At 47.5% G+C, this 21,874-nt stretch overlaps 1 protein-coding gene across 2 annotated transcripts in view; it reads right to left on the reverse strand.

Moving 5' to 3' along the window:
• Nucleotides 1-21,419, reverse strand: part of LOC135910610 (mucin-19-like) — a 31,155-nt gene extending 9,736 nt beyond the window's left edge. Inside the window, exons 1-7 of one of the 2 annotated variants that reach the window (XM_070534335.1) lie at nt 21,298-21,370; nt 16,418-16,465; nt 13,946-13,982; nt 10,258-10,343; nt 5,644-8,385; nt 3,620-3,769; nt 2,894-3,120 (exon numbers count right to left, since the gene is read on the reverse strand). In XM_070534335.1, coding sequence (XP_070390436.1) covers nt 2,894-3,120; nt 3,620-3,769; nt 5,644-8,385; nt 10,258-10,343; nt 13,946-13,982; nt 16,418-16,465; nt 21,298-21,310 — 3,303 coding nt within the window. In that variant the 5' untranslated portion in view covers nt 21,311-21,370. Of the gene's footprint in view, nt 1-2,893; nt 3,121-3,619; nt 3,770-5,643; nt 8,386-10,257; nt 10,344-13,945; nt 13,983-16,417; nt 16,466-21,297 lie in introns of both variants that reach the window. The other variant, XM_070534336.1, reaches the window with a different exon arrangement.
• Between the last annotated feature and the right edge of the window lie 455 nt (nt 21,420-21,874).

Genomic DNA, 21,874 nt, shown 5'->3' on the forward strand with positions numbered 1-21,874 from the left:
TGACCATCGGTTATCCTCCCTCCAAATTACATGTCCTGCCCATGCCCATTTCTTTTTCTTGATTTCAACTAAGATGTCATTAACTCGCGTTTGTTCCCTCACCCACTCTGCTCTTTTCTTATCCCTTAACGTTACACCTATCATTCTTCTTTCCATAGCTCGTTGCGTCGTCCTCAATTTGAGTAGAACCCTTTTCGTAAGCCTCCAGGTTTCTGCCCCGTAGGTGAGTCTAACTGCACCTCGGCCAAATCAAAATGCACCAAGCGTCTCAGCGCGCTCGCTTGCCCGCGAGCAGCTCATAACTCGCAAGAACGCTCAGTGGCTTCCAATTGGACATTAATGCTTTCGCATTCACAATTCACAAGAAGTGATTAGGTGTCGTAAGATTATTTTCATTAGTAGGTATCTTCGCGGCGGGTACAAACAAAGTACTTCCGTCGCAACAACGAATACGTGGCATTTGAAGGACTCCTTGTTACCAAAGAACCGACTCACCCATTCATTTGCTAAAGTCCAACTTATTAAGGCTCATTCATTCATTACCGCTGATTCATTAAAACTGCGCCGCGCCCGGCGCTGTGTAGTTTTTGTAAGCAGTCTCGAAGCGACTCTGCGAATAGCAAGATCTGTCGCCGGGCTCTGGAACAGGGTTTCTTTAGCAGGTCAGGTGCTGAGAAGGGGAGGGCTCCGAAAATAACTGTTCCATTTAGTTAACCTCAGATGCTTTGAAGCGTCTGAGGTCCGGTTTGGTTAGGCATGCAGCGGTAAGGACTTTTGGGAACATGCGATGTGCTCAAAAGTCGCTATAAATCCACGTCGCGGTAGCCCCGCTGTTCGTTCCCGAAACCGTTTTAATTTTCTCCCGAGCTTTTCTCTCCGCCGTAGGTATTATACACGGTGACTAACCAAAGAGAGTACTGCGTGCATACTGGCCAAGTTTGCACCCCTTCGGCAAGGATAAGCAATCACACGAACGGCAGATGCTGAGAAGTTTGGAGAAAGAAACAGGCAGGAAAGGGAGAATGGCGCTACATTCAAACGTGGTAGCTGCAAGGTAGAAATAACGCACCTATATATAACATATAAGCCCTAGAAGCTCACTTTCGAAGTCGTATCACACGGCGCTGTAGCGGACTAATAACTCATGCAGTCAATAGGAAACGCCGAAAAGGGAACAGACATGCTTGTCCAAGGTGTCATTAGCCAAACAATAAAAATATGCAAATGCCCCGTAGCTGGACAAAACCAAGGTAATGTTTGTTGTCTCTTGGAGATACTCACATTATTTTTTTCGTTCCACCTAATTGCATAATTAGTCTTATTAATTGATTAACTTCTCCAATATTATAATTAGATGAAAAGTGTCAATGAGAAAATTGCAGAGCAATATGAATAGCTCCCGATACAGCTTCGTGTTGCTCCATACGTGCTACATAAAGGTATGCGAAAACTCCACTGGAGTTGCCTAAGTGCGTGTAAACATAACCCCAAATTTCATTTGGCCCACCCCCATATTTAAGAAGGCCCACCTCCAAATTTCAAGTTGGCCCATTGGCCCACCCCCGAATTTAGGTTTGGCCATCCCTACATTTCAAATTGGCCCACCCTGAAATTTAAGCTGGCCCACCTCAATATTTCAAGTTGGCCCACCCCCAATTTATGTTGGCCCACCCCCAAATTTGAGTTGGGCCAGCCCCTAATTGCAAGGTGGACATGCCCCAAATTTCAGCTGGCCCACCCTTAAATTTCAAGCTGGCCCACCCCTAAATTTCCGTTCGCCAACCACAAATTTCATTTGGGCCACCCCTAAATTTCAACTTGGCCAACTCCCAAATTTCAAGCTGGCCCATCCCCCAATTTCAAGTTGACCCAACCCAAAATATCAGTTGGCTCACTATAAGCTTCGCCATGCATTTTCTATGGCGTCCCATTTAAGTTGTTCATTATCGCTTATAAAGCTACCAATCATCTGATTCACACTATGACACTGATTAAATTTCTTCGCAAGTTACACATTTTTATGCAGCTACAAGGCATTAGATTTTTCGCATGACCAACAAGGGTACTCTCCAAAGAATGCTTACGCATTAAGAAGCGCTTTATACGACCTAACGCAAAAATGAAAACATAATGGTTCGACGGTGGTTGCCAGAACAGGCTAGCTGACCTTCATTTCAATAAGCATGACATGATTTTAGCTCCCGTTGTCTGCGACCTTCAAGTGACCTTGGGCCAGAATCCAGAGCCGTTAACCGGGCACTCAGGTGGGAACATTCGGGCATCGTTGCGAGAACAAAATGAGATCATCCGGGCAACCAGTCAAAACTTCAAGTTTCAAGAAAGTGTGGCCTTTGGCCCCCAACCCTTTGTACAGGTACGCATTACACATGCTGCACTCTCAAAAAAGTTCACACCCTTTGGGGCGCATCTTGTCTCACAACAATAATGACCATCTGTCTTGCCCGCATTTCCTTTCTTTAACGGCGCGAGCCCGGTACTCCCAAGTCACGAACGGCATGCGCGTTATCAGCGTGACATAGCATTCTGGACAGGAAAGTAGCGAGCGCAGCAGTTTAAAGAAAGGAAGCGCAAGCAAGTCAGATGACGATTATTCTTGTGGGACAAATATACACCCCAAAGGGTGCAACTGCTTTAAGAGTAGTTACTGGCCAAAGAAGTTACAAAAAGTATTGCTTCCGAGTTCTTCCTAATGTTTGCTCACGAAATCACTCAAGCTGTAACTTCAGTGATATAACTGATTGATTGATTGATTGATTGATTGATTGATTGATTGATTGATTGATTGATTGATTGATTGATTGATTGATTGATTGATTGATTGATTGATTGATTGATTGATTGATTGATTGATTGATTGATTGAGAAGGCGCACCCTGAGGATGTGCCTGTAGGCCATGATGTTTCCGCGCGACACTCCTGCCAGGTCCATGCAGAGGCCGTCCAAGTTGATGCGTAGCAGCAGCCGCTCCACCTTCCCCACGAAGGCGTCGCTGGACGGGTTCAGCAACCGGAACTGCTCGATGTTGCGCCAAGTCATCAGGCCGACGATCTTGAACGAGGGCCGCTTTATCTGCTGTGCCTTGAGCGCCAGGAAGGCGTCTGCGAGAATGAATTTCATTCAATAGTGTCCGCTTTTGGCCTGGTTGGTTCCCAACTTGAGCAGAAATGGCGCAAGAGAACAAGCCGCAGCCGCCGTTGTCTGTCACTTACTTCCTGTTCTTTTGCGCTGTCTCTGTTCAAGGTTCCTTCCTCGTATACTTCAGCGCGACCCTCGCAAAAATCCTGGTGATTGCGAATTTAGCGATGGTGCTCATACTTCGACCAAACCGTCCGCTGCAGCTAAAGGCTGGACGAGACCTCTCCTATGACCTGGAACCCCTCCGAGGTTGACCGGAGATGATGTTATTCTCAACCCTCTTCTTGACTGACGCTGAATTACTAGTCTATAAGCCCACTCACGAAACCACTCCTGTCTTTTTAAGGCTGTGGTCATACCAGTTTCGCCATTTTTGATCAAGAAAGACTACTGCTGTTACGTCTACGGGACGTTTGCGACTATTACCACGACGTAATAACTCCAACAGTGCGCAATACTTGCCATACGACCGGACCGTGAACTTGATCCTCACTTGATCAAACGACACCGCGTCCTTGATCATGATCTTGTCGCACAGCTCAACGGGATAGGGGCCAGGGTATGTGGCCCCTATAGAGCACATGATGTGCAGCTTCTGTGGCAAGGTGTGACCTAAAAGAAAAAAAAATAGCATTTAGAAATTTCTACGAAGTTTGTGTGGGCCGGGGCTACGTGTCTCTGAGGGGGATGTTTATCAAACAGTTGAGCTGTCAATGGAAACTTATCTAAGGGAAGAAAAACGATTGCAGACACAAACGCTTGATTGTGTTATTCATCAGGGTGAAGCTCGAGATGAGCAACAAGGAATACATCCTTCAATGACCATTACATCAAAAATTCGTAATACATGATTACACCACAAATTCTAAATAACTTGGCAAAACAGCAAATTGATTGTAGGCTATTTGACATCAAGAAAACAGGGAGTCATATTAAGTGGCTCACTTTCTTCTTTAGTTTGTTACTTCCGGGGTAACCCAAGGTTCTGTGTTGGGCCCAATGGTGTTCGTTAGTGTTCATAAATGATATTTTAGACATAACCAATTGCAATGTCAGAATGTTTGCCGATGATTGTGTTTTGCACACTAATTTGAATGACGAAATGGATTCCACATAGCTTCAGGATGACCATAGTCGCATAGCGGTATGGTGCCTCAAGAAAAACGTATTACTGAGTACTAACAAGTGCGTCCGCGTCAGCTTTGCTAAAGAAGTCAATAGGTTCACGAATCAATACGTTTTAAACAATCGAGTTATTATGAAGGAAAACCTTTAAAAATATTTGGGTGTCATGTTTTCTGAAGATTGGATATCAAGAGAACAAATCAAGTGTTATTACAGGGCCGGAAATTCTGCAACGAAAGCTGAAGCACATGACCAAAAAGTTAATCAGATCGCATACCAAGCCTATGTGATACCTATACTGGAATATGCTTCCCCTGTGTGGGATCCGTTTCACAAGGTGCATATTGATGCTTTGGAGCGTATTTACTCGCTTGCAGCAAGATTTGTTCTGAGGAAGTACGACCAGTGTGAAAGCACCTGAGACGTGAAGACGGACCTTAATGGCAATGTTTAAACGATCGAAGGCATAATCTAAGGCTGAAACTTTTTTACTCAATTTATAACAAGGAAACGGGTATTAATGTTTGAACTTATGGTCAGCCAGCGCACTATCTGCTCTCCCGTTTGGACCTCGAAATAAAATTCGACCATACGACCCCAGGTCCGATCTTCTTAAGCATTCGTTTTTCCCAAAAAAGCTTACTGCATGTAATTCTTTATCAGCAGATATTGTTGTTTTGCGCAAAACTGCGGATTTCTTTTATGAAGCCTTGTGCTTCCCGCAGTAATACCGACAAAGGCGCTGTGGGTAATTTTTTTCAAAAGAAAAAAAGAAAATGTTGTACCTACTAGCCCGAACATCTGCCGGTTAGTAGCGTAGAGACAACTCATAAAATATTCCCTAACCATTGTCATCATGCTCACTCATTGTCACAGAAGTGTTTCAAGCGAAGAAAACTCTTTTTCTTTATTTTTCTGTAATATGTTCGCGTTTTTTTCCAGTACGTGCAGGCAAACAACCCCATTTTATGCCTTTCATTTTCTTATTTAAAAAGTTGCCATTGATTTCATTTCACACAGGTTTGCTCAACCCTTTAAGAAGCTTGATGGCTACTTCGAGCTTGGTGCTGGTAAGGGGGGGTATCTATCCCTGAGAGGAATCGTTCTCGTTGATTAAAGCTTAATAGGAATGTTCTAATATCCTTTGCAACTTGTGCCTATGCAGACATCTGAGCTAACAAGTGAAGGCACCTTCTTCGCAAGCATAGGTGGCGTGCAACTAAAGCTATATGTTTTCTCGCATGACTTCTCCCCCATCGGCACATCCGTGAGGCAACAAGCGAGCGAGTGAGTGTAACGATGTCACTTTAGGCACAGTGAGGCGAAATACACTAGCCCAATGTTGTCCGCAGGCAACCTACCTTGCGCTTTGGAACTGACGGTTCCGGTCGACGACGTGAGCTCGAGGACATCTGGAGCGCTGTTGTGCGGTGTTGTTTCCAACCTCAAGCGCCTTCTCGTAGACGCCCTTGTGGTAAGTTCTTTGGAAAGTTCCGTCTTCAGTACCTCGGGCACAACTGGAGCATTCGGAACTTCTCCAAGGTGCGACAGTGGCGGAATGGAACGGAGGTTCACGGTCGAGCCTGTATGATTTCTGGAAACTGCACCGCCGCTTGCGATACCGCCCTGCTCGCTGCTTGTGGTCGCGTTCACAGATGCCGTGTTCCCAGAAGCTTTTGTGGGAGCGGCTGCTTTTGTCGGTTCGGTCAAGTTGTGGCTTTCGGAGTTGTAGATGAGGCGAGGAACCTCTCCGGAGGGTTCGTGCGAGGGCGTGTGTCCTTCAGTTGCCGCGGTTCGAACAGGGCTACCTCGAGCCTCTGCGTCACGGACACCACTCCATTTCGTAGGTGAGTCCATACGTTCCTCGGCGAAAGACGTCGTTGGGAGTTCATCGCTGTCGGACAAGCTGCTTGCTACCGCTGTTCTCCCATCCATGAAATTTTCAGTCATCGCTTGTCCGGGCGCTGCACTCCGCCCAGAGACACCATTCGGCGCAGGCGGATTCAAACGCAAGTTTCTGATTCTTCCAGAGATACCACGAACTGTGCTATGCCTATGTCCACCATCTTCGGAACCAACATCGGCCCCATGCTTCTGAGTTGCGCCCCCAAAGTTCCAGGATGGTTCCTTGCTCTCACGTTCAGTTGCTGAGACCGAATGGCTCCTGGAAACCAAGTTCTTATCACTTGCGCTGAAGGGCGTTCTCGTTTGGTTGTCACTGTAATTTCGTCTCTCGGGGCCAGACAGTCCTTGACGCCTGCCAAACGTTGGTAATAAGCCTTTCTTTATAAGAGCGTCTTGCTCATCGTTGTCATCGTTGTTCTTTTCGTCCTCTTCGTAGCCGTCGTCGTAATCATCCTCACTTGAGTCTTCGTCAGCCAGAATTAAGGCTTTCAGACTGGGATCGGCATTTCCGCCTCCAGCATCGCTTTCTGTGGAAAACTGAAGTGGCTTGCCCACCGAAGCGCTAAATTTGTTGCCGTTCGGCTGAATCTCTCTGCTCGCAGTGGCTAAAGGTTCATTTGGAGGCAGGTATGACAGAGGCACCGTGCCTTCTGAAACTTTACCTGTTCGGAGTCCCCTGGACATGTCTGAAAAGGGTTCCACCGGAGTCTGAGATGGCGATGATGTACTACTGAGCGAGGATGCGTCGCTGCGATTCAATATCTTCCGGAAAGTCGCAGTTTCCAGCTCAGAATTGGTCGCTATTTTATGGCTGGATGACGTCGCTGCTGTCTCTACACCAATGATACGGTCCGACATTTTGTAGGACCGGTTCTTAAAGCTTTTGGAAGTCAGTTCGTGACTTTTGGCTGCCAGGGAAGGACCAGCTCCGGTGGTCGAAAACCGCGAGGAATGGGTAGACCAGTCATCGCTAGTCTTCGCTGCAAGGCTTGATGAACTCTCGGTTCTGAACTCCTTCCGCGCAGATTCTGTATTCGACAGCCTATTGTTCACTCCGAGGCCGAACAGCCAGTCTAATAGGTCTAGCGCTCCACTGGACATCACGGTTGTCTTCGGCGGTCTGTTTTGAGTCCACGCTTTGCCCTGCGTTCTTCTGGGTGGCGTTGAGTCACGTGTTAGTTCAGCAGGGTGCTGAAATGTCCTTGGTTCTTCAGTTTCCACATTGTCCGGCGGCGCTCGGCGCGAACCACTACCGTTGTTGTAGGAAGGAGCCCGGCAGTGCGAAGGGTTGACGCAGGTCTCGTTCGTCGGTAGCCCATAAGTCGCTGCACTGTTCCCCCCGAAATTCGGTGCCAGTACTTCCAATCGGCGTCGACCTTCTATGTCGCTGACTGCCTCGGTAGCTTGAGAGTAAACATGAGACGAACGTCTTGGCAAGGTGTACGCCGCGCTCGTTCGAGAAGCCATCCCGATGCGACCGGAATGCGTGGTCACTGTCTCGGCAATGATTCCCCAAAGACGCTCGGCGAGTTCCTGCGCTTCGTCCAGCTTTCGGTCCTCCAAATCGTTGTCGGCATTGACCGTTGTGGTCCCGAGGAGCATTGGGCTTGCGGAAACCGCGGAAGACGCGTTGCCGACGAGCGGGGTCGTTTTGCGGCGCTTGCGCACCACGCGTCGAACAAGGCGCCTTCCTTTGGGTCCCGTCAGCTCTTGCAGTGGGCCCTGCGTCCGAGACGCCACTTGCTTTCTTCCGAGTTCAGACTCGGGCTTTGCAAGCTTTTCGTCGGCAGGAGAGCCTCGGTGTCGCTTCGGCGTCGCCGCGAGCATTTCCTTCTCTCTCTCCTCCTCCTCCTCTTCCTGCGTCGTGCGGTGTCGTCGGGTCGTTGGGTTTCGTTCTGTCGCGCGGTGGCGTCGTCGTGTCGTGTGGCGTCGCTTCTCGGGACGCGTAGCGACATCGGTTCTGCGCGCGGGCTTCCTCTTGGTAACGTGACGGTGGCGGCGCTCGGACGACTGCGGTGCGTGTTGCACGTCCGCCTTGGTGGCGGCCTCGGCGGCAGCCTCGACTTCGTCGTTCTCGGCTGCGGCGGCTGCCGGCGCCCTGGTCGTCTTGGAGGCAGCGTTGGCAGCTCCCGAGCTCGCCGGCTTATCAAACTCATCTGCGTCGCTGAGAGGCGTCAGCTGCGCGCTATGTGAGCTCACTGTGGTGCAGAATTAAAGGGAGGAAAAAAAATAAAAGAAACGTCACCACGTGATAATAACAACTGATGCTTGAGGAAACCGGCTACGCTAAGTTGCAATGCACTGAACACTTGTTGGGATGCGAGAACTGTCGTTTCTACCGCGGCTATAGTCGTTTCTGATCTGTTCATAAATCCTTACTCACCCTGACGTTAATACCCGGAAGTGCTTTCCTAGTCTATTTTCCTTCACATCATTTCTGTATTGGTCAATACCAGCTATCCACTAGGATAGCTGTCCACTATCCACTGTCTGCTTCACTGTATTCGCCAGGATTTGAGAGCACAGCTCTTAGAAGCTCTAGACGCCCGTTCCTGCGGCGACCGTCGGCGTCCTCGTTAGCGAGCGAGCGAGCACAGCAAAGGATGAGAGAGTGAACGCGGAGCGCGGATGAAAGACGGCGACAGCGAAGAGCGCGAGGATGAAAGCGAAGGAGGAGGGTGCAGCGCAATCATGAGGCGGAAAGCGGAGGAGGAGGGGGAGGAGGGTATGACGAAAGCGTGAGAAGAAAAGCGTAGCGCCGCGCAAGACGGGTTTTGCGGCGACGATGGCTACGAGATGGCGCCCGAGTAGCCCGCGTCGTCTGTTCACCGATGACGTCTGTTCACTGATACCATATATAGAAACAAAGCACTGCATGAGCAGAGGTCTGTCTGCGGCTGCTGCTGTGACCCGCGCCCACGCGAGTCACCCGCGCGTTGTTATCTCGCGATCTCCCGATTAGCGAAGCAGTCGCGCCACACTTCGCTCCGTTTGCAACGTGCCGCGCGAGGCAGACTGCCCGCAGCTGCATACATGCATGCAGGTGCGGACAGCATATGCACGCATACAGCATGCAACGTGTGTACAGCTGCACTCAAACTTCGCATTAGGGAGTACCGTAATCGGCGGCGAATTTTTTTATTGTTGCTAAAGCGGCAATAGCTGAAGATATCTGGATAGCTCCATTTTCACTCTGGGGGCTTCCAGAGCCTTACTCCGCTGTAGGCGATAACAAACAATCACGGCTACACATGATTAATGACGAAGAAACTGGTGAAGACAGACAGACAGACAGACAGACAGACAGACAGACAGACAGACAGACAGATTTTTCCAATACTGCGAGCGACATTTTCGCTTACTTTATACTGCCTGTGTGCTTCGTGCTTCATTCTTCAAGTACCAAAATACTAGCGTACTCTACTCTGTGTTGTTGTTGTTGTTGTTGTTGTTGTTGTTGTTGTTGTTGTTGTTGTTGTTGTTGTTGTTGTTGTTGTTGTTGTTGTTGTTGTTGTTGTTGTTGTTGTTGTTGTTGTTGTTGTTGTTGTTGTTGTTGTTGTTGTTGTTGTTGTTGAATTCAGGTGTATAAAGATAGGAAGGCGAGCGACTTTAAGGTCAGCTATCCCAAGTATGCCATTCAGCAAACAAAGCAGAAACAAAGCAAACAAGAGAGCTATGTCAACATGCGCTAAATAAACGAACACAAGTCACACGCACACATATAGTGTCACTATAGACGAGCACCATGTAGTGCCGGAAGCACAGTCGATTGCTTGGCGCAGACACCTATCACTCAGGAAAGGGTGGGAAGTCCACATTAGTCCTTTCGCGTATACATACTCGCTGCATCCAAATATGTACACAATCGTGACCGCGGGAAGGTTGTTGTTAGAAATGCGACGAACCCACGAAGGGGCATTAGCGACGTTTCGCCGCAGAAAAACGGGAAGACTTCATCTTTTTGCGTTGACAGTATTAGCACAGTACACGCGTGGTAATGACGGCAATGATGATGGCCCGACAAACCACTGCATTCAGTACTTTCCGAGGTCGCCGGTGCGTATACTTACGGGACGACGCAGTAGGGACGAGCAGGAGGAAGAGCGGCAGGCAGCCGATGATCAACAAAAGGAGAGGTAGGTTTGCAAAGATTAGCCTGGCCGACACGAGGGTTTACATGCGAGAGAGAAAGAAGGCAGTTAGTGCACTTCGCGGAGACTATTTCTTTTGGCTAGGCCAAACTGTGGCCCGCTAGCCTGTTCGATTTTACCACTCATGCGGTACATTGTTATAGGCCAGTCACTGTCCGCTATACGATATACATACGCAAAAACATATCATGCCAACCTCTGTCGAACTGGGCAGCCTTCACGAACTTGTACACACATGCCGTTCTCGGAAACGTAGAACAGCGTCTCTCACCGATTACAAGTATATAAAATTCCATCAATGGTGAATAACACTGTCGCTCTTTGTGAGCGTCTTCTTGGCTGCGCCTGAGAAAAGTTCTTCAGTCTCCGTCAGATAGAAATTCTTGAAGCAAAATGAAGGGATAAATCGGCGTATTTTCTGTAACGGCCCTTCGCAGGAGATGACCATTTCGCGGTTTGCGGCAGCGGCTGCTGTGGATTTGGTTGGATGCAAGCCGGCTTACGCGAGCACTTGGCCCGGGCCCGTTGCTTCGAGCAGACCAGGCATCTTAATCAATGTTGTCAAATAGCAAGAAATTTTCAATATTCTGGGGGAAATTAGGTGTCCGAGGGAAAAGGTGAAACCTTGTTTTGCAAAAAGCGTGGGAAATTTTTTCACGAGGTCGAAAATGTTTTGTTCTTTTTGGTGGGGCCTAGTACTAACAGTGGCAATAATAATTACTTTTGTGAGTATAGCCAAATGAATTCAAGTCACTCTGACATGCCCAGGCATAGGCACAGACGCTTCTTTGCATAGTTTCGAAATCCGAGTGTTCTACGTCGTGTTTACAGAAGGTGGCTGCAAGGACGGTTGCGAAGATGGACATTCTCTTGAGCCCACGGAAGCTATCTTAGAATGGGTTTGGTGATCGCAACGCAGGTACAGCTACATGTTGGGAAATTTTTTTGCAAATCTATCTGGACAATTCTTCGGTAAAGGTCCGACTTGCTCCAAAAAAATAATGCGACGACTAGTGTGGCCTTAGACTTTTTTTTTGCCATTCATTAGAGTGTGTTTGGCAAGGTCATGCCCGCGTATCGAAAACTGAAGACTGAGTGATGTTTTTAATTTTCACAGTTAACTATGATCCTTGAAACACGCTTGTATGTAGCGGGAAGTATGACTGCTCATTTATGTAACGCTTGCTGAATGAAGATAATAGTAAGACTGAAAGTCTGAAAAGCTGACAACAACGCTTCATGTCTGAGGCTTAGAAAAGAAACGCTACATTAGGGCACTGAACCTTGTTTTTAAACTATTCTTCAGACTGCCGCCCACAGAGAAACACATGTGGCACTCAGTCGTCTCTTGGGTGTTCCCTGGTCGAATGTGACTTAATTTTATTTTATTTAAAGTTTGAAGGCATTCATTACAACTGTAGCTGCTCTGCAGATGCGAAAACGACATTTCTTTGGAAACAAGTATAAGACTGATGGAAAGCTTTTTTTTTGTTCATTTAATATCTTTTTGCGAGTAAAACTGATCGTGTAATAAAGAATGGAGAATTTAGTAGTTGAACAAAAAATAAAGCTTTCGCCTCGAAATGTGCCAAAAATACACGCGACAACCTGGCAGCACTGCAACACGTAAAGTTCATCATCCAAATCACATGATTTTACTTCACAAGCCACTTGATCAAATTGCGAAGGTTTTCTGTGCGCGTGACGGTGACAGGGCCGCCAAATCTGACTCGGAATGTGCCGAGGATAGCTACAAAGAAACAAACAAGGTTTGTGCAGTTGATCTCAACTAAACATTGCGGTATGCAAACACTTTGCTCTCTTAAGGTTGATTTTTCTCTTTTAATATAGCACGTACGACACCAGATTCCTCCTTTCGTTTTCTCGTTTTTTCGTTCTTATGGGGTTTTTTTTTCATAGGTGTTTGAAGTGACATTTCCTAATCGAATTGAATACGAGCAGTCGAGAAAAAACGACCGTCAAGTATGGACGCGACCATCGAATATTTTCTCATCTCCAATGAAAGTATCCTGGTACATTTGATCCAAACTCTGTGCCAACATGTTATTGTACCCCCCCCTCCCCCTGTTACAATCCCACCAGGGACTGACAGTATCTTGAAATAAAATAAAAAATAAAAAGTAAAAAAAGGTTTGCGTGAAGTCCGTCCGGTTAAAAAAATGCTTATTGGCATTATTTGATGTGTGCACGTAATGCAGTTCCCAACTAGACGTCGGGTCAACTGAGAAGCTTGAAAATGGGAAACAACTGCTTTCATTTATCTGGTGCACCGTGACACCAACGCTAATAAAACAAGTTCAGCAAATTCAGCTAGAGTGTCGTGTTTGTTGAAGGAAGCAAATCTAATGCTACAACACCGCAGATTATTATTGTTGTTGTTGTTGTCGTCATCGTTGTTGTTGTTGTTGTTGTTGTTGTTGTTGTCGTCATCGTTGTTGTTGTTGTTGTTGTTGTTGTTGTTGTTGTTGTTGTTGTTGTTGTTGTTGTTGTTGTTGTTGTTGTTGTTGTTGTTGTTGTTGTTGTTGTTGTTGTTGTTGTTGTTGTTGTTGTTGTTGTTGTTGTTGTTGTTGTTGTTGTTGTTGTTGTTGTTGTTTACATGAATGAAACCATGGTGAGGCCGGCTATATAACAGATTGCTTAGCCTAAATCAATTCGTAGTCTCCATGAAGCTAGGCACATTCTTAGCGAATGACAGGAACTGAACGCACTGAATGTATAACTGAGTCACTGTGTCATGTGGGCGTCGTATATTCAGTACCACTGACATGTGGGGGAATGACATGTGACCTGTCGGACAGACTGGCAGATGCCTCAACGAGGGGTTGAGTGAGTATCATAACAACGTTCGCAATGCTGTGCAGAATCATCTGAGCATTCACTGGGGAAATCTGGGTGACGTGTGTGTGTTATTGCAGCTTTCGTTGCGCTTTAGAAACATGAGTTTGAGAATCTTGCCGAGTTTTGAAACGACCGTGGGCACGCGCTTAATTGAAACACAATAATTGATTTAAGTTGTCATTCGCTTTCCCCTATACCTTGGTTCCTTTCCACCGGTGTTTAGATTCAGTCCTTCATTAAAACAAAACTTTTTTATGTAGTTGTAAGTATGCGCTCTCTTATTCTGCCCATCCTTTCTTTTGTATTGTATGTGCGTGCTGTAAAGGCCATCAAAATGTAAACAAGACAAAGACTGCTCAATTTGTATTCAAAGCTCCGAATATTGCCACACCCTTACTTGCTTTTGTGTTGTTCTTGTTCAGAGAAATGAGAGCTCTTATTGAAAAAAAGAAAGCGTGGTTTTCTTGCAGTCATTTTCTTCCGCATTCATGCTACCTCTCCTTGTACTATCTGCACGTACATCTTATGCTCTCCGAGGTTTCCTTAGTCGTAAAAACGTTTTCGGCGTCGCGCATCTGACGCTTCTCTTACTTCGTGAACTTCTGCTTACATACTGCGCGTCTTAATTAGCATGCTTCTCTTATATACCGTTAACTGTACCAGTCACATTCAGAGTCCTCGATGTGCCACTACATCGTTATGCCGTAATGAAGATGACCCCACTCCAGCTCTGTTCTCGTATACTTACTTTCTTAGACGGCCTGTGTACGTCTCCTGTAAAGGTTCTGGAAGAGCAAAAGAGAAACGAGTTGTTCAAAGCGACGACCTGCGTACGAATCAGAACGTCAAGTTGAAGTTCGTCAAGCTGAAGTTCAATGAAGTTCGTCAAGAATTGAGAACCGCAGGAGCGGCACTGGAAAGTATCACGACATTCGACGCGGGTGATTGAAGTGTTGCAAAACGGCGGTATATGGCGCCGGCCTTGGCAGTGAAAAACCCGCCGCTTGAAAAGGCGGGTGCTTTCCGAGAACACCATTTCACTAAGGACAAGGATGCGGCAGCCAGACGACAGGGTTTACAACCTGGTCCGCTCTTAAATCGAACGCCTTGTTCCACCGTGCAATACAACTAGGTACGGCACGAAACCCTGAGATGTAGTATTTATCTTTATTTGTAGACCCGATCTGACGGAATATATCAATGATTCTTTTCCCTATTAAAGTGTGCGAGAAATGCTGCAGTCACGTTGTCTTCATTACTTGTTAAGTGCCCCATCTAAGTACCGACAATACTGTGTATGCACCACATGCAATTGCTTAATAAACGTACTATTGTTTTGCTTCCAGTTCCGTTAAGGCTTGAATATTATATGCACAACTCGACCGACCGCGATGGCCCAATGGATATATATAGCGATTTCCTGCCGAATTCATAATTGAGAGTTTAGGTCCATAACTGAGGTAATCCAAATTTGCAGAAATAAACAGAAGGCTTCCGCAAATGCTTCTCAACCCTTCGCGGTGGTTTATTCCTCCCTTATTTCGCGCACAGTGCGGCTAATGCTCGAGTTGAGAGGCGCCCGATTAGGGCGAAGGTTAGAGTTCGCCTTGTTAGCCCACGTGGGTCATTCCAAGGACCACGGCTCAAGAACGGTACCGTCTGCTCCTATACGTGCATTCGCCCGAGTTCCTCCAACGTCTATTAATAACATGGAGTAGCAACGTCTATTAATAACATAGAGTAACATAAAGTAAGAGCAAAGGCTTGTAGCGCCCTCGGCCGGACTATCGAGGAAGCGCATGGGATGCGCCGGATCTCAAACGGCGAGAAACTGGCAATATATATACGCGGCCTAACACAGCGTTTGCAGGAGTACGTGCGGCACGGTCTTGGTAAGCCTATAGTGGGTGCCCGTCTTTTCCCGGTACGCCGTCGGCCAGCTTTGAATGTGTCACGTTAGGGCTAACGAGATATGAGATCAAAGAGAATCCAAACTGTCCCTTCCTCTACAATTCTAGGCGTACTTTTAGTTACATAAGCTGCACGAAACGCCTTATTCGCCGTAAATATCATCACTGACAGGTGAAGAATACAGCGATAAGTGGTCCTCAAACTAAACAGGTATACTTGCGCCAGGCATCCGCCTCGTTCTACTCTCGCCAGCTATGTCCTTTGGAGCATGTGCCCACGTTCGCGCTTCCGGGGCAATTCCTTGTCCTGAAATTTAGCGGCCGGCTATAGAGAAGATATCGTTCGTCGGAAGCAAGCGACAACCGCGTCTGTGAAGTCACTAATCGGGCCGTTTGGTTTTTGGAGGTGCATCGCTTGGCCCTGGCACGATGCCCACGCAGGAAGTGAGTGCATGAGGTGTTAGCTCTTTGGAGTGCACGTCAGAAAAACATTTCTCCTGATCCCTTTTCAAACTACTCTCACGCGCTTTGAGCTGTCTTCGACCCAAAATCGGCGATTCTGGGGCGTCCCTTCTTCATACCGGCAGCATCGCAAGTGAACAACACTTTTGAAACGCCGTAGGTTTGAAGGGTATACGCGCATCACAACTTCTGGAAAACAGCCTCTCTCTCGAGTTCTTGACTTGTCACCGAATATGGGCAGTTTGCAGCTGCTTTCTGCTCTTGACTTCTAATGTATGCGCTGATGATGAACGTTGTACAAAGGTAATGCTGAAGCTATTTCCTAATAAAAATAATCCATTGATTAGTAAAACTGTGCAGTGGGTACTGCCTCGCTGCATTTGAAGAAATCTTCATTGCGAGAAAAAAATATATTCTGAGGAACTTCTTTATTCTCGAAGATTCCACGCCACGATGACAAAGTTGCGGTTCTGATGATGGGTCGACGATGATATGTACAAATGAGGAAGTTAATAGAGGTGTGTGTGTGTGTGTGTGTGTGTGTGTGTGTGTGTGTGTGTGTGTGTGTGTGTGTGTGTGTGTGTGTGTGTGTGTGTGTGTGTGTGTGTGTGTGTGTGTGTGTGTGTGTGTGTGTGTGTGTGCGTGTGTGTGTGTGTGTGTGTGTGTGTGTGTGTTTGCTCGCGCGCGCGCGCTTCCTCATTAACGATAATCCAGCTGAATGACCGTGAAATGTCGATCTATTAATGTATAAGGTGCTTTACAGGAGTCAAAATGCTGGACACAGCCTCGCAAATTTTCAATACATGACCGTTTACAGTCAACGACAGTACTGACGGTAATGAACGTACCTTGTGTGTCAGCTTGGTTGCTTCCACCTTGCTGCACACCAAACTGGACTACAAGATCAGATAATAAACGCGCTTCGGTAAGTATAGCAAGATTAGGACTATGCATGCCACACCGAGAACAAAGGGAGTCCTCTCAACCCCTCTTGCGATCTTAACGAATTTATAAGATCGTTATATTTGTTAACTCAACCTGCCATTTTCCTTTCTTTTTTTTTTTGCCTTTAAGTCACTTTTGCGAAACACGTTCACTCTAACTGAGCACAAGCAAAGTGAACGTGTCCTACTGGGTGTGTAAGACAATTCTCGAAAACGGAGTTAAATAATGGACGAGCAGTTAATCAATCCCTTTGTTTCTGAAAAAGTACAGCAAGCAATGAAGTCATCTACTACGAGCTCGAACAAAGTAAACGTTGTCAAGCTAACAAAGCCAATAATTGTGGCTCTTTCTTTACGGCCGTGTGACTGTGGACTTTCTTAAATTTCGCTGGTATGAAATAAGTCGCAAATGCTCTTAACACAATCGAAGCACCGAACAACCTTGAAGTGCAGCTAAGCAACATGCATGTATCTTTTCGCGAGAGCTGCGCTGCGCATTCAGAAATTGTTTGGTTCGCCTTCTAGAGAATAAAAAGTTGTACGAATTGCTTGCGATATATTGCGAACAGCGTCACTTGTTAAGACAACAACATAAAAAGTCGCAGTTTCGCCCGAAATGGGAAGCACTGGTTGCGATAGCAAATTAATGGACAGCTACAAGGAGTAAAGTTAGTAGTTTTATCGGCTGCATAAGCTGCCGTAAGCACTCGCCTACTAGCTAAACTGACAAGCACATTGTCACACGTGCACGTTGTAGGGGTTGGAGGACGTACTTCGGTATGAAAACAAACTTGGAGGATTTATTTTACTTTATATACAGAGAGGTGAGAGTCAAGTATCAGTCGTACACTCATTGCGGGCCGGCAGCAACTCGGACGCTGCGGCCCGCGGCAAGAAATTCGAGAGAGGTCAATCAGGGAAAGCTCTGGTCTCTCTGGAATGCTTCTTTTAAACCCTTCGAGGACTGGAAGTCGCGTCATGTTCGGCCAATGGGAGAGTCCGCTCAGATGACGCCATTTTCGGCCAATGGTTGGCGCCCGTGTCGTGGTGTCACACCCGGCGGTTCTCTGCGGTCTTGCCTTGCAGACTGGCAATGCCCTCTTCAAAGGCGGAGAAGGGGGACGCTGGGGCTCCATTGTCCGAGGGCCCCTTCTACTCCCGGCGGCACGGCTCCACCGGCGGCGTACGAACTTGTGTGCACGAGAACTTGTTTGCTCGAGCGCTCCTCTGGAATGTGCTTTCCGCTTTTCTGCGCTTCTCAATTAGTTGTGCTGCGATTCGATGTGGTCTGGGGAACTCGGAGTAGGCGCAGGAAACAGCCCCATATCTAACAACGTGCAAACACGGAGACATTTCACTCGATGACCGCGGACACTCGCTCTTTAGAGCGCTGGCGCGATGAAGAGGGGCCAGCAGCGGCGACCGAGTTCCCCTTCGTGGTATACCTCCCGCTTTATCGCGAACCAGGCGCGCCAGAACACAGCGCACACGAAGCCATCAGCTATCTCGGATCGCCTAGCCTTCGAACCCACCGCAGATTGCCTCCAAGATTGGAGACGCGCGCCTGCGCTCAGCCAACACCCTCTCTTATCTAGGTGGTGTTGGCTCAGCCGCTGATGCTGACGTCTGCTGCCTGAAACCTACTCTCCCTTTCCCCCTCTATCCTCTCATCTTTCTTTGCACGCCCCCATCCCCATTACGCTGCGCCGTGCTCCCATATGGGCTGCAGAACTGAGCGTATTTTCCGTCTCCCAAATCACGAAGAAGAAGAAGAAGAAGCCGGACTAGAAGAGGGGATGCGCACTAACCTGTCGTCCCCTCCCCTCCTAGCACGTGCACATCGCCCCCACCTTGAGCGCGAGAGAAGACGGCACGCACCCTCCCCGTCTTCCTACCTTGCGTGTGCGAGCAGACATCGCCGCATCAAGCAACCATACTTCTCGGTTCACCATTGCGTGCTTTCCCTCGCACCTACATTATACAGCACGCCGCCACGATCTTATCGCACTTGGACCTTGTACAGAACCTCACAGTGACGACGACGACGACGACGCAAATTCGTCGGAAGTTTTCATATAATTTATATCGCAATAAAACGAAGAAAACACACGCGGGCTTATCGGAACGTGTCCTGTACGCGTCTGCTCTTGTGTGTCCTTGTCGCAAGTGATCACTCTTCAAAAAGTTTGCACCATTTGGGGTCTATCTTGTGGCACAACGATCATCGTCGTCTTGCCCGCATTTTCTTTCCGTAACGCTGTGCACCCCAGTACAACAGCATGCGACAGGAAAGTAGCCAGCGCAGATTTTTCGAGAACGGTAACGCGAGCAAGGCAGATGATGATAGTTATTGTGGGACGAGATAAGCCCCAAAGGGCGTAAACTTATTTAAGAGTGATGCTGCTCGACATAGATCCTTCGAGGTAGATCAGTGCAGCGGAAAATTTTGGAACGTTCTTGCCTCCACGCCAAGTCGCTGAAAGAGCGAGCAAGGAAATGATGTGGTAGCCTTTAGCTACACTGGTATGAGTTGTTTTGTTCTTCCTCAAAAAAAAAAGACAACTGGCATCCATTTGAAACAAGAATAAAGCTACAAAAGAAAGCACGTACGGCCTCCATAAAAAAGAGAATTCGCATTTGGAGAAGAGCTTCGTCCTGCTCCGAGTGGCTGAACCCCCCACCGCCGTTTTTTCGAGGCAGTCTTTGTTTTAATTAACAGAGCTAATCAGGAGCGGATGACAGGGCGAGGGAGAATAAATCAATTACTCGGAAGCAATAGAGCAGCAACTCGACGCGCTGGAACCTGCTCCGTCTCGCGGCTTTCCACAGAACTCATTAGCTCTTCTCTTGGACAGCTGACATTGAGCAGCGAATCTGTCACATTGATTGCACTGTCGCGTCCTGAGAACTGAAAAGCGGAGCACAACGTTACGAGGGGGCCGCGCCACTTAGTCGTAGCATTAAGGGTTGTTTGTGTCGGAGCAGGTGACAAGCTGCAGCTCCCATCTGCTGTGATCGAAATCGAAAATGCCACGAATTGGCTGCTTTACTTTCTCACCTTCGATGAGACGACTCATTGAAACTGTGTGTCACTGCTGTGAATTTTGTGGCCCCGGGACTCGACACACCGCATCTGTCTCCTAAGTCGGCCTAAATTGAAACTACGATAAGCACTACACTTCCGCGCGACATTTTCTTTTTTCTTTCTCTTTCTTTTTTCATTTCGTCTTCAAAGCGGAACCTAAGCGCGACAAGAGTCATTCCACGTTTTAAATATGCTACAGGACTCTGGTGCACCTGCATCTCTCCGTGACTGATTCTTTGAGCCGACACTCTCGCGGAGTACTAAAACCGTTATTTAATTGTGCGAACCGTTAAAATGGCAGCGAAGTTGTTCGGCCTTTCCTTTCCATTTGGTGGTTTACACGATTGCACTATTCCGACGGTTAGCAGATAAAACGAGAAAACAAGAACAAAAGCAGAAAAAAAAGCATCAGCCGTGTTGCAGATGATCGCTGTTCATGAATAGCCTACACCACTTGCAAGACGATGTCTTCAGGGCACGGCTCTCCTGCTGTGCAGCAAAGGCGACCACGAGAGCAGGCAGACGCTAAAGTGAGTTTCTTGCAATGTTCAAGTAACTGTTCGAGATGCAAGCGATTGTTTCTCTAAATAGAGCAGACATTCGACATACACCTCGATGTTCGAGATCCCTGATGTCACACTGACGTACAGGCAACGAGGTTTCAGCGCGACATCTAAAGAAGGAGATTTCGGACTACATTACTCGCCGGACTACAATACACACCGTATTGCCCTGCCAGATTAATATAGCTATGGAAAAAATGATTTATCAATCTAACTATATTTGGCGTTACCCCTGGGCGCCCAGTTAAGGGTCACTAAAGAGTGAAACTAATTTAGTTTATATCAGTGGGTGAATTCTTTCAAGTCACAGGTAGCATTGTTTATTTTGCAGAAGAAAGAGGTCGGTTACTAGAGGAGAAAACGAAGGCCGAAAGTTCGAGCCATTCTCACTTTCTAACCCAAACAGCGGTTGCCGGGATACGTCAGTGTGACGACACGGTTTTTAATGTAATTTCGCATGCTCGTGCTGCGGAAGTTCTCAAAATTTTTAAGGTGGAGTTTAGTTTCAAGGACGAATTCCTTTAGAATGCATATGCAATCCTATATAGGCCGGGATAACGTAAGATATCCCAGGCCGGTTATTTTCCTTTTAGCTCTTCCGCCAGTGGTCCAAGTGGCGGTTCGCCTGTACATAACCACCAGCGTCAGCCGGTCGAGAGCGGTGGTTGATAGAAAATGAATAGGCAAAAGCAAACGGAAACGCTACGTTACGTACACCGGCCCTAGGAGATTCGTTAACTATTCCTGGCCAGATGCATGCTATCAGAATCTAAGACACAACGGGGAGCTTATAGTACGGTGACTTCAAAGTAGTGTCGCCACTTCGCCTTTCCCTCCAGATTACTGACACCCCCCCGGCCCTCCTCCGTCCACTTTCGAGTCTTGCATAATATAGGCGCATGGTAACAATGACAATTTCGTTGACGTAGAGGTTAGGAGTGTAATTATGGAACCAGCCTAATATTTCTTTTTGATGCACGTTTAAGACCACCACAGACAGTCACAACAACGTGTGCGACAGCTGTCGTCGAAATACGCTGCCTTAGAGAAAAATACCCTTTGGTCACAGTTGCCGTAACAGAAACAGCATCGGCAAACGCTTAAGGTAGTCACGTTCGTACAAATATAGTACTCACGGGGTAATTTCATATTCAAAAAAGCGGCTGGGTTGGCGTACGCGCGCTGCTGCCGGGGCCTTCACGGAAGCTTCTTCTTCTCTGAGCGAGTCAGTGTTTTGCCGTTGTTGCCTCAAAACATGTGGCTCATACCCACGATGATGACGGGGCCTATAGGAGGTAGGAAGTACACGCTACAAGAAAGAATAAAAAAAATTAAAAATTCATGGGGCCGCAACATTTATATGTGGGCGTATTACCAGCGAAGCTGTTCAGGCTGCATACGTTGGGCTGCATGCATTATGAAATCGTATTTTTCTTTTTTTTTATACGGTACCACACCAGGCCGACACAAGCGCCACCGCAGTCACCGCACCTCCCATGCATCTGCCGCAACCGCTGCTGCAGCCGCACCGAGACGTTACAACCACATGAGCGCAGGACTCGTGCACAGGTGCCGTCGCCCACACTCTTTCCCCCTCTCCCTTACCCGTCCCCGTTCCAGCAGCGCCGGCACCCCCTGTGCAGCGCGGTTGAGGTTTCCTCTACTGAGAGACAGCTATTGCGCTGCACTTTACCCCACTTTCACCTCACTCGT

Source organism: Dermacentor albipictus, chromosome 2 (assembly GCF_038994185.2).
Source record: "Dermacentor albipictus isolate Rhodes 1998 colony chromosome 2, USDA_Dalb.pri_finalv2, whole genome shotgun sequence".
Lineage (NCBI taxonomy): Eukaryota > Metazoa > Arthropoda > Arachnida > Ixodida > Ixodidae > Dermacentor > Dermacentor albipictus.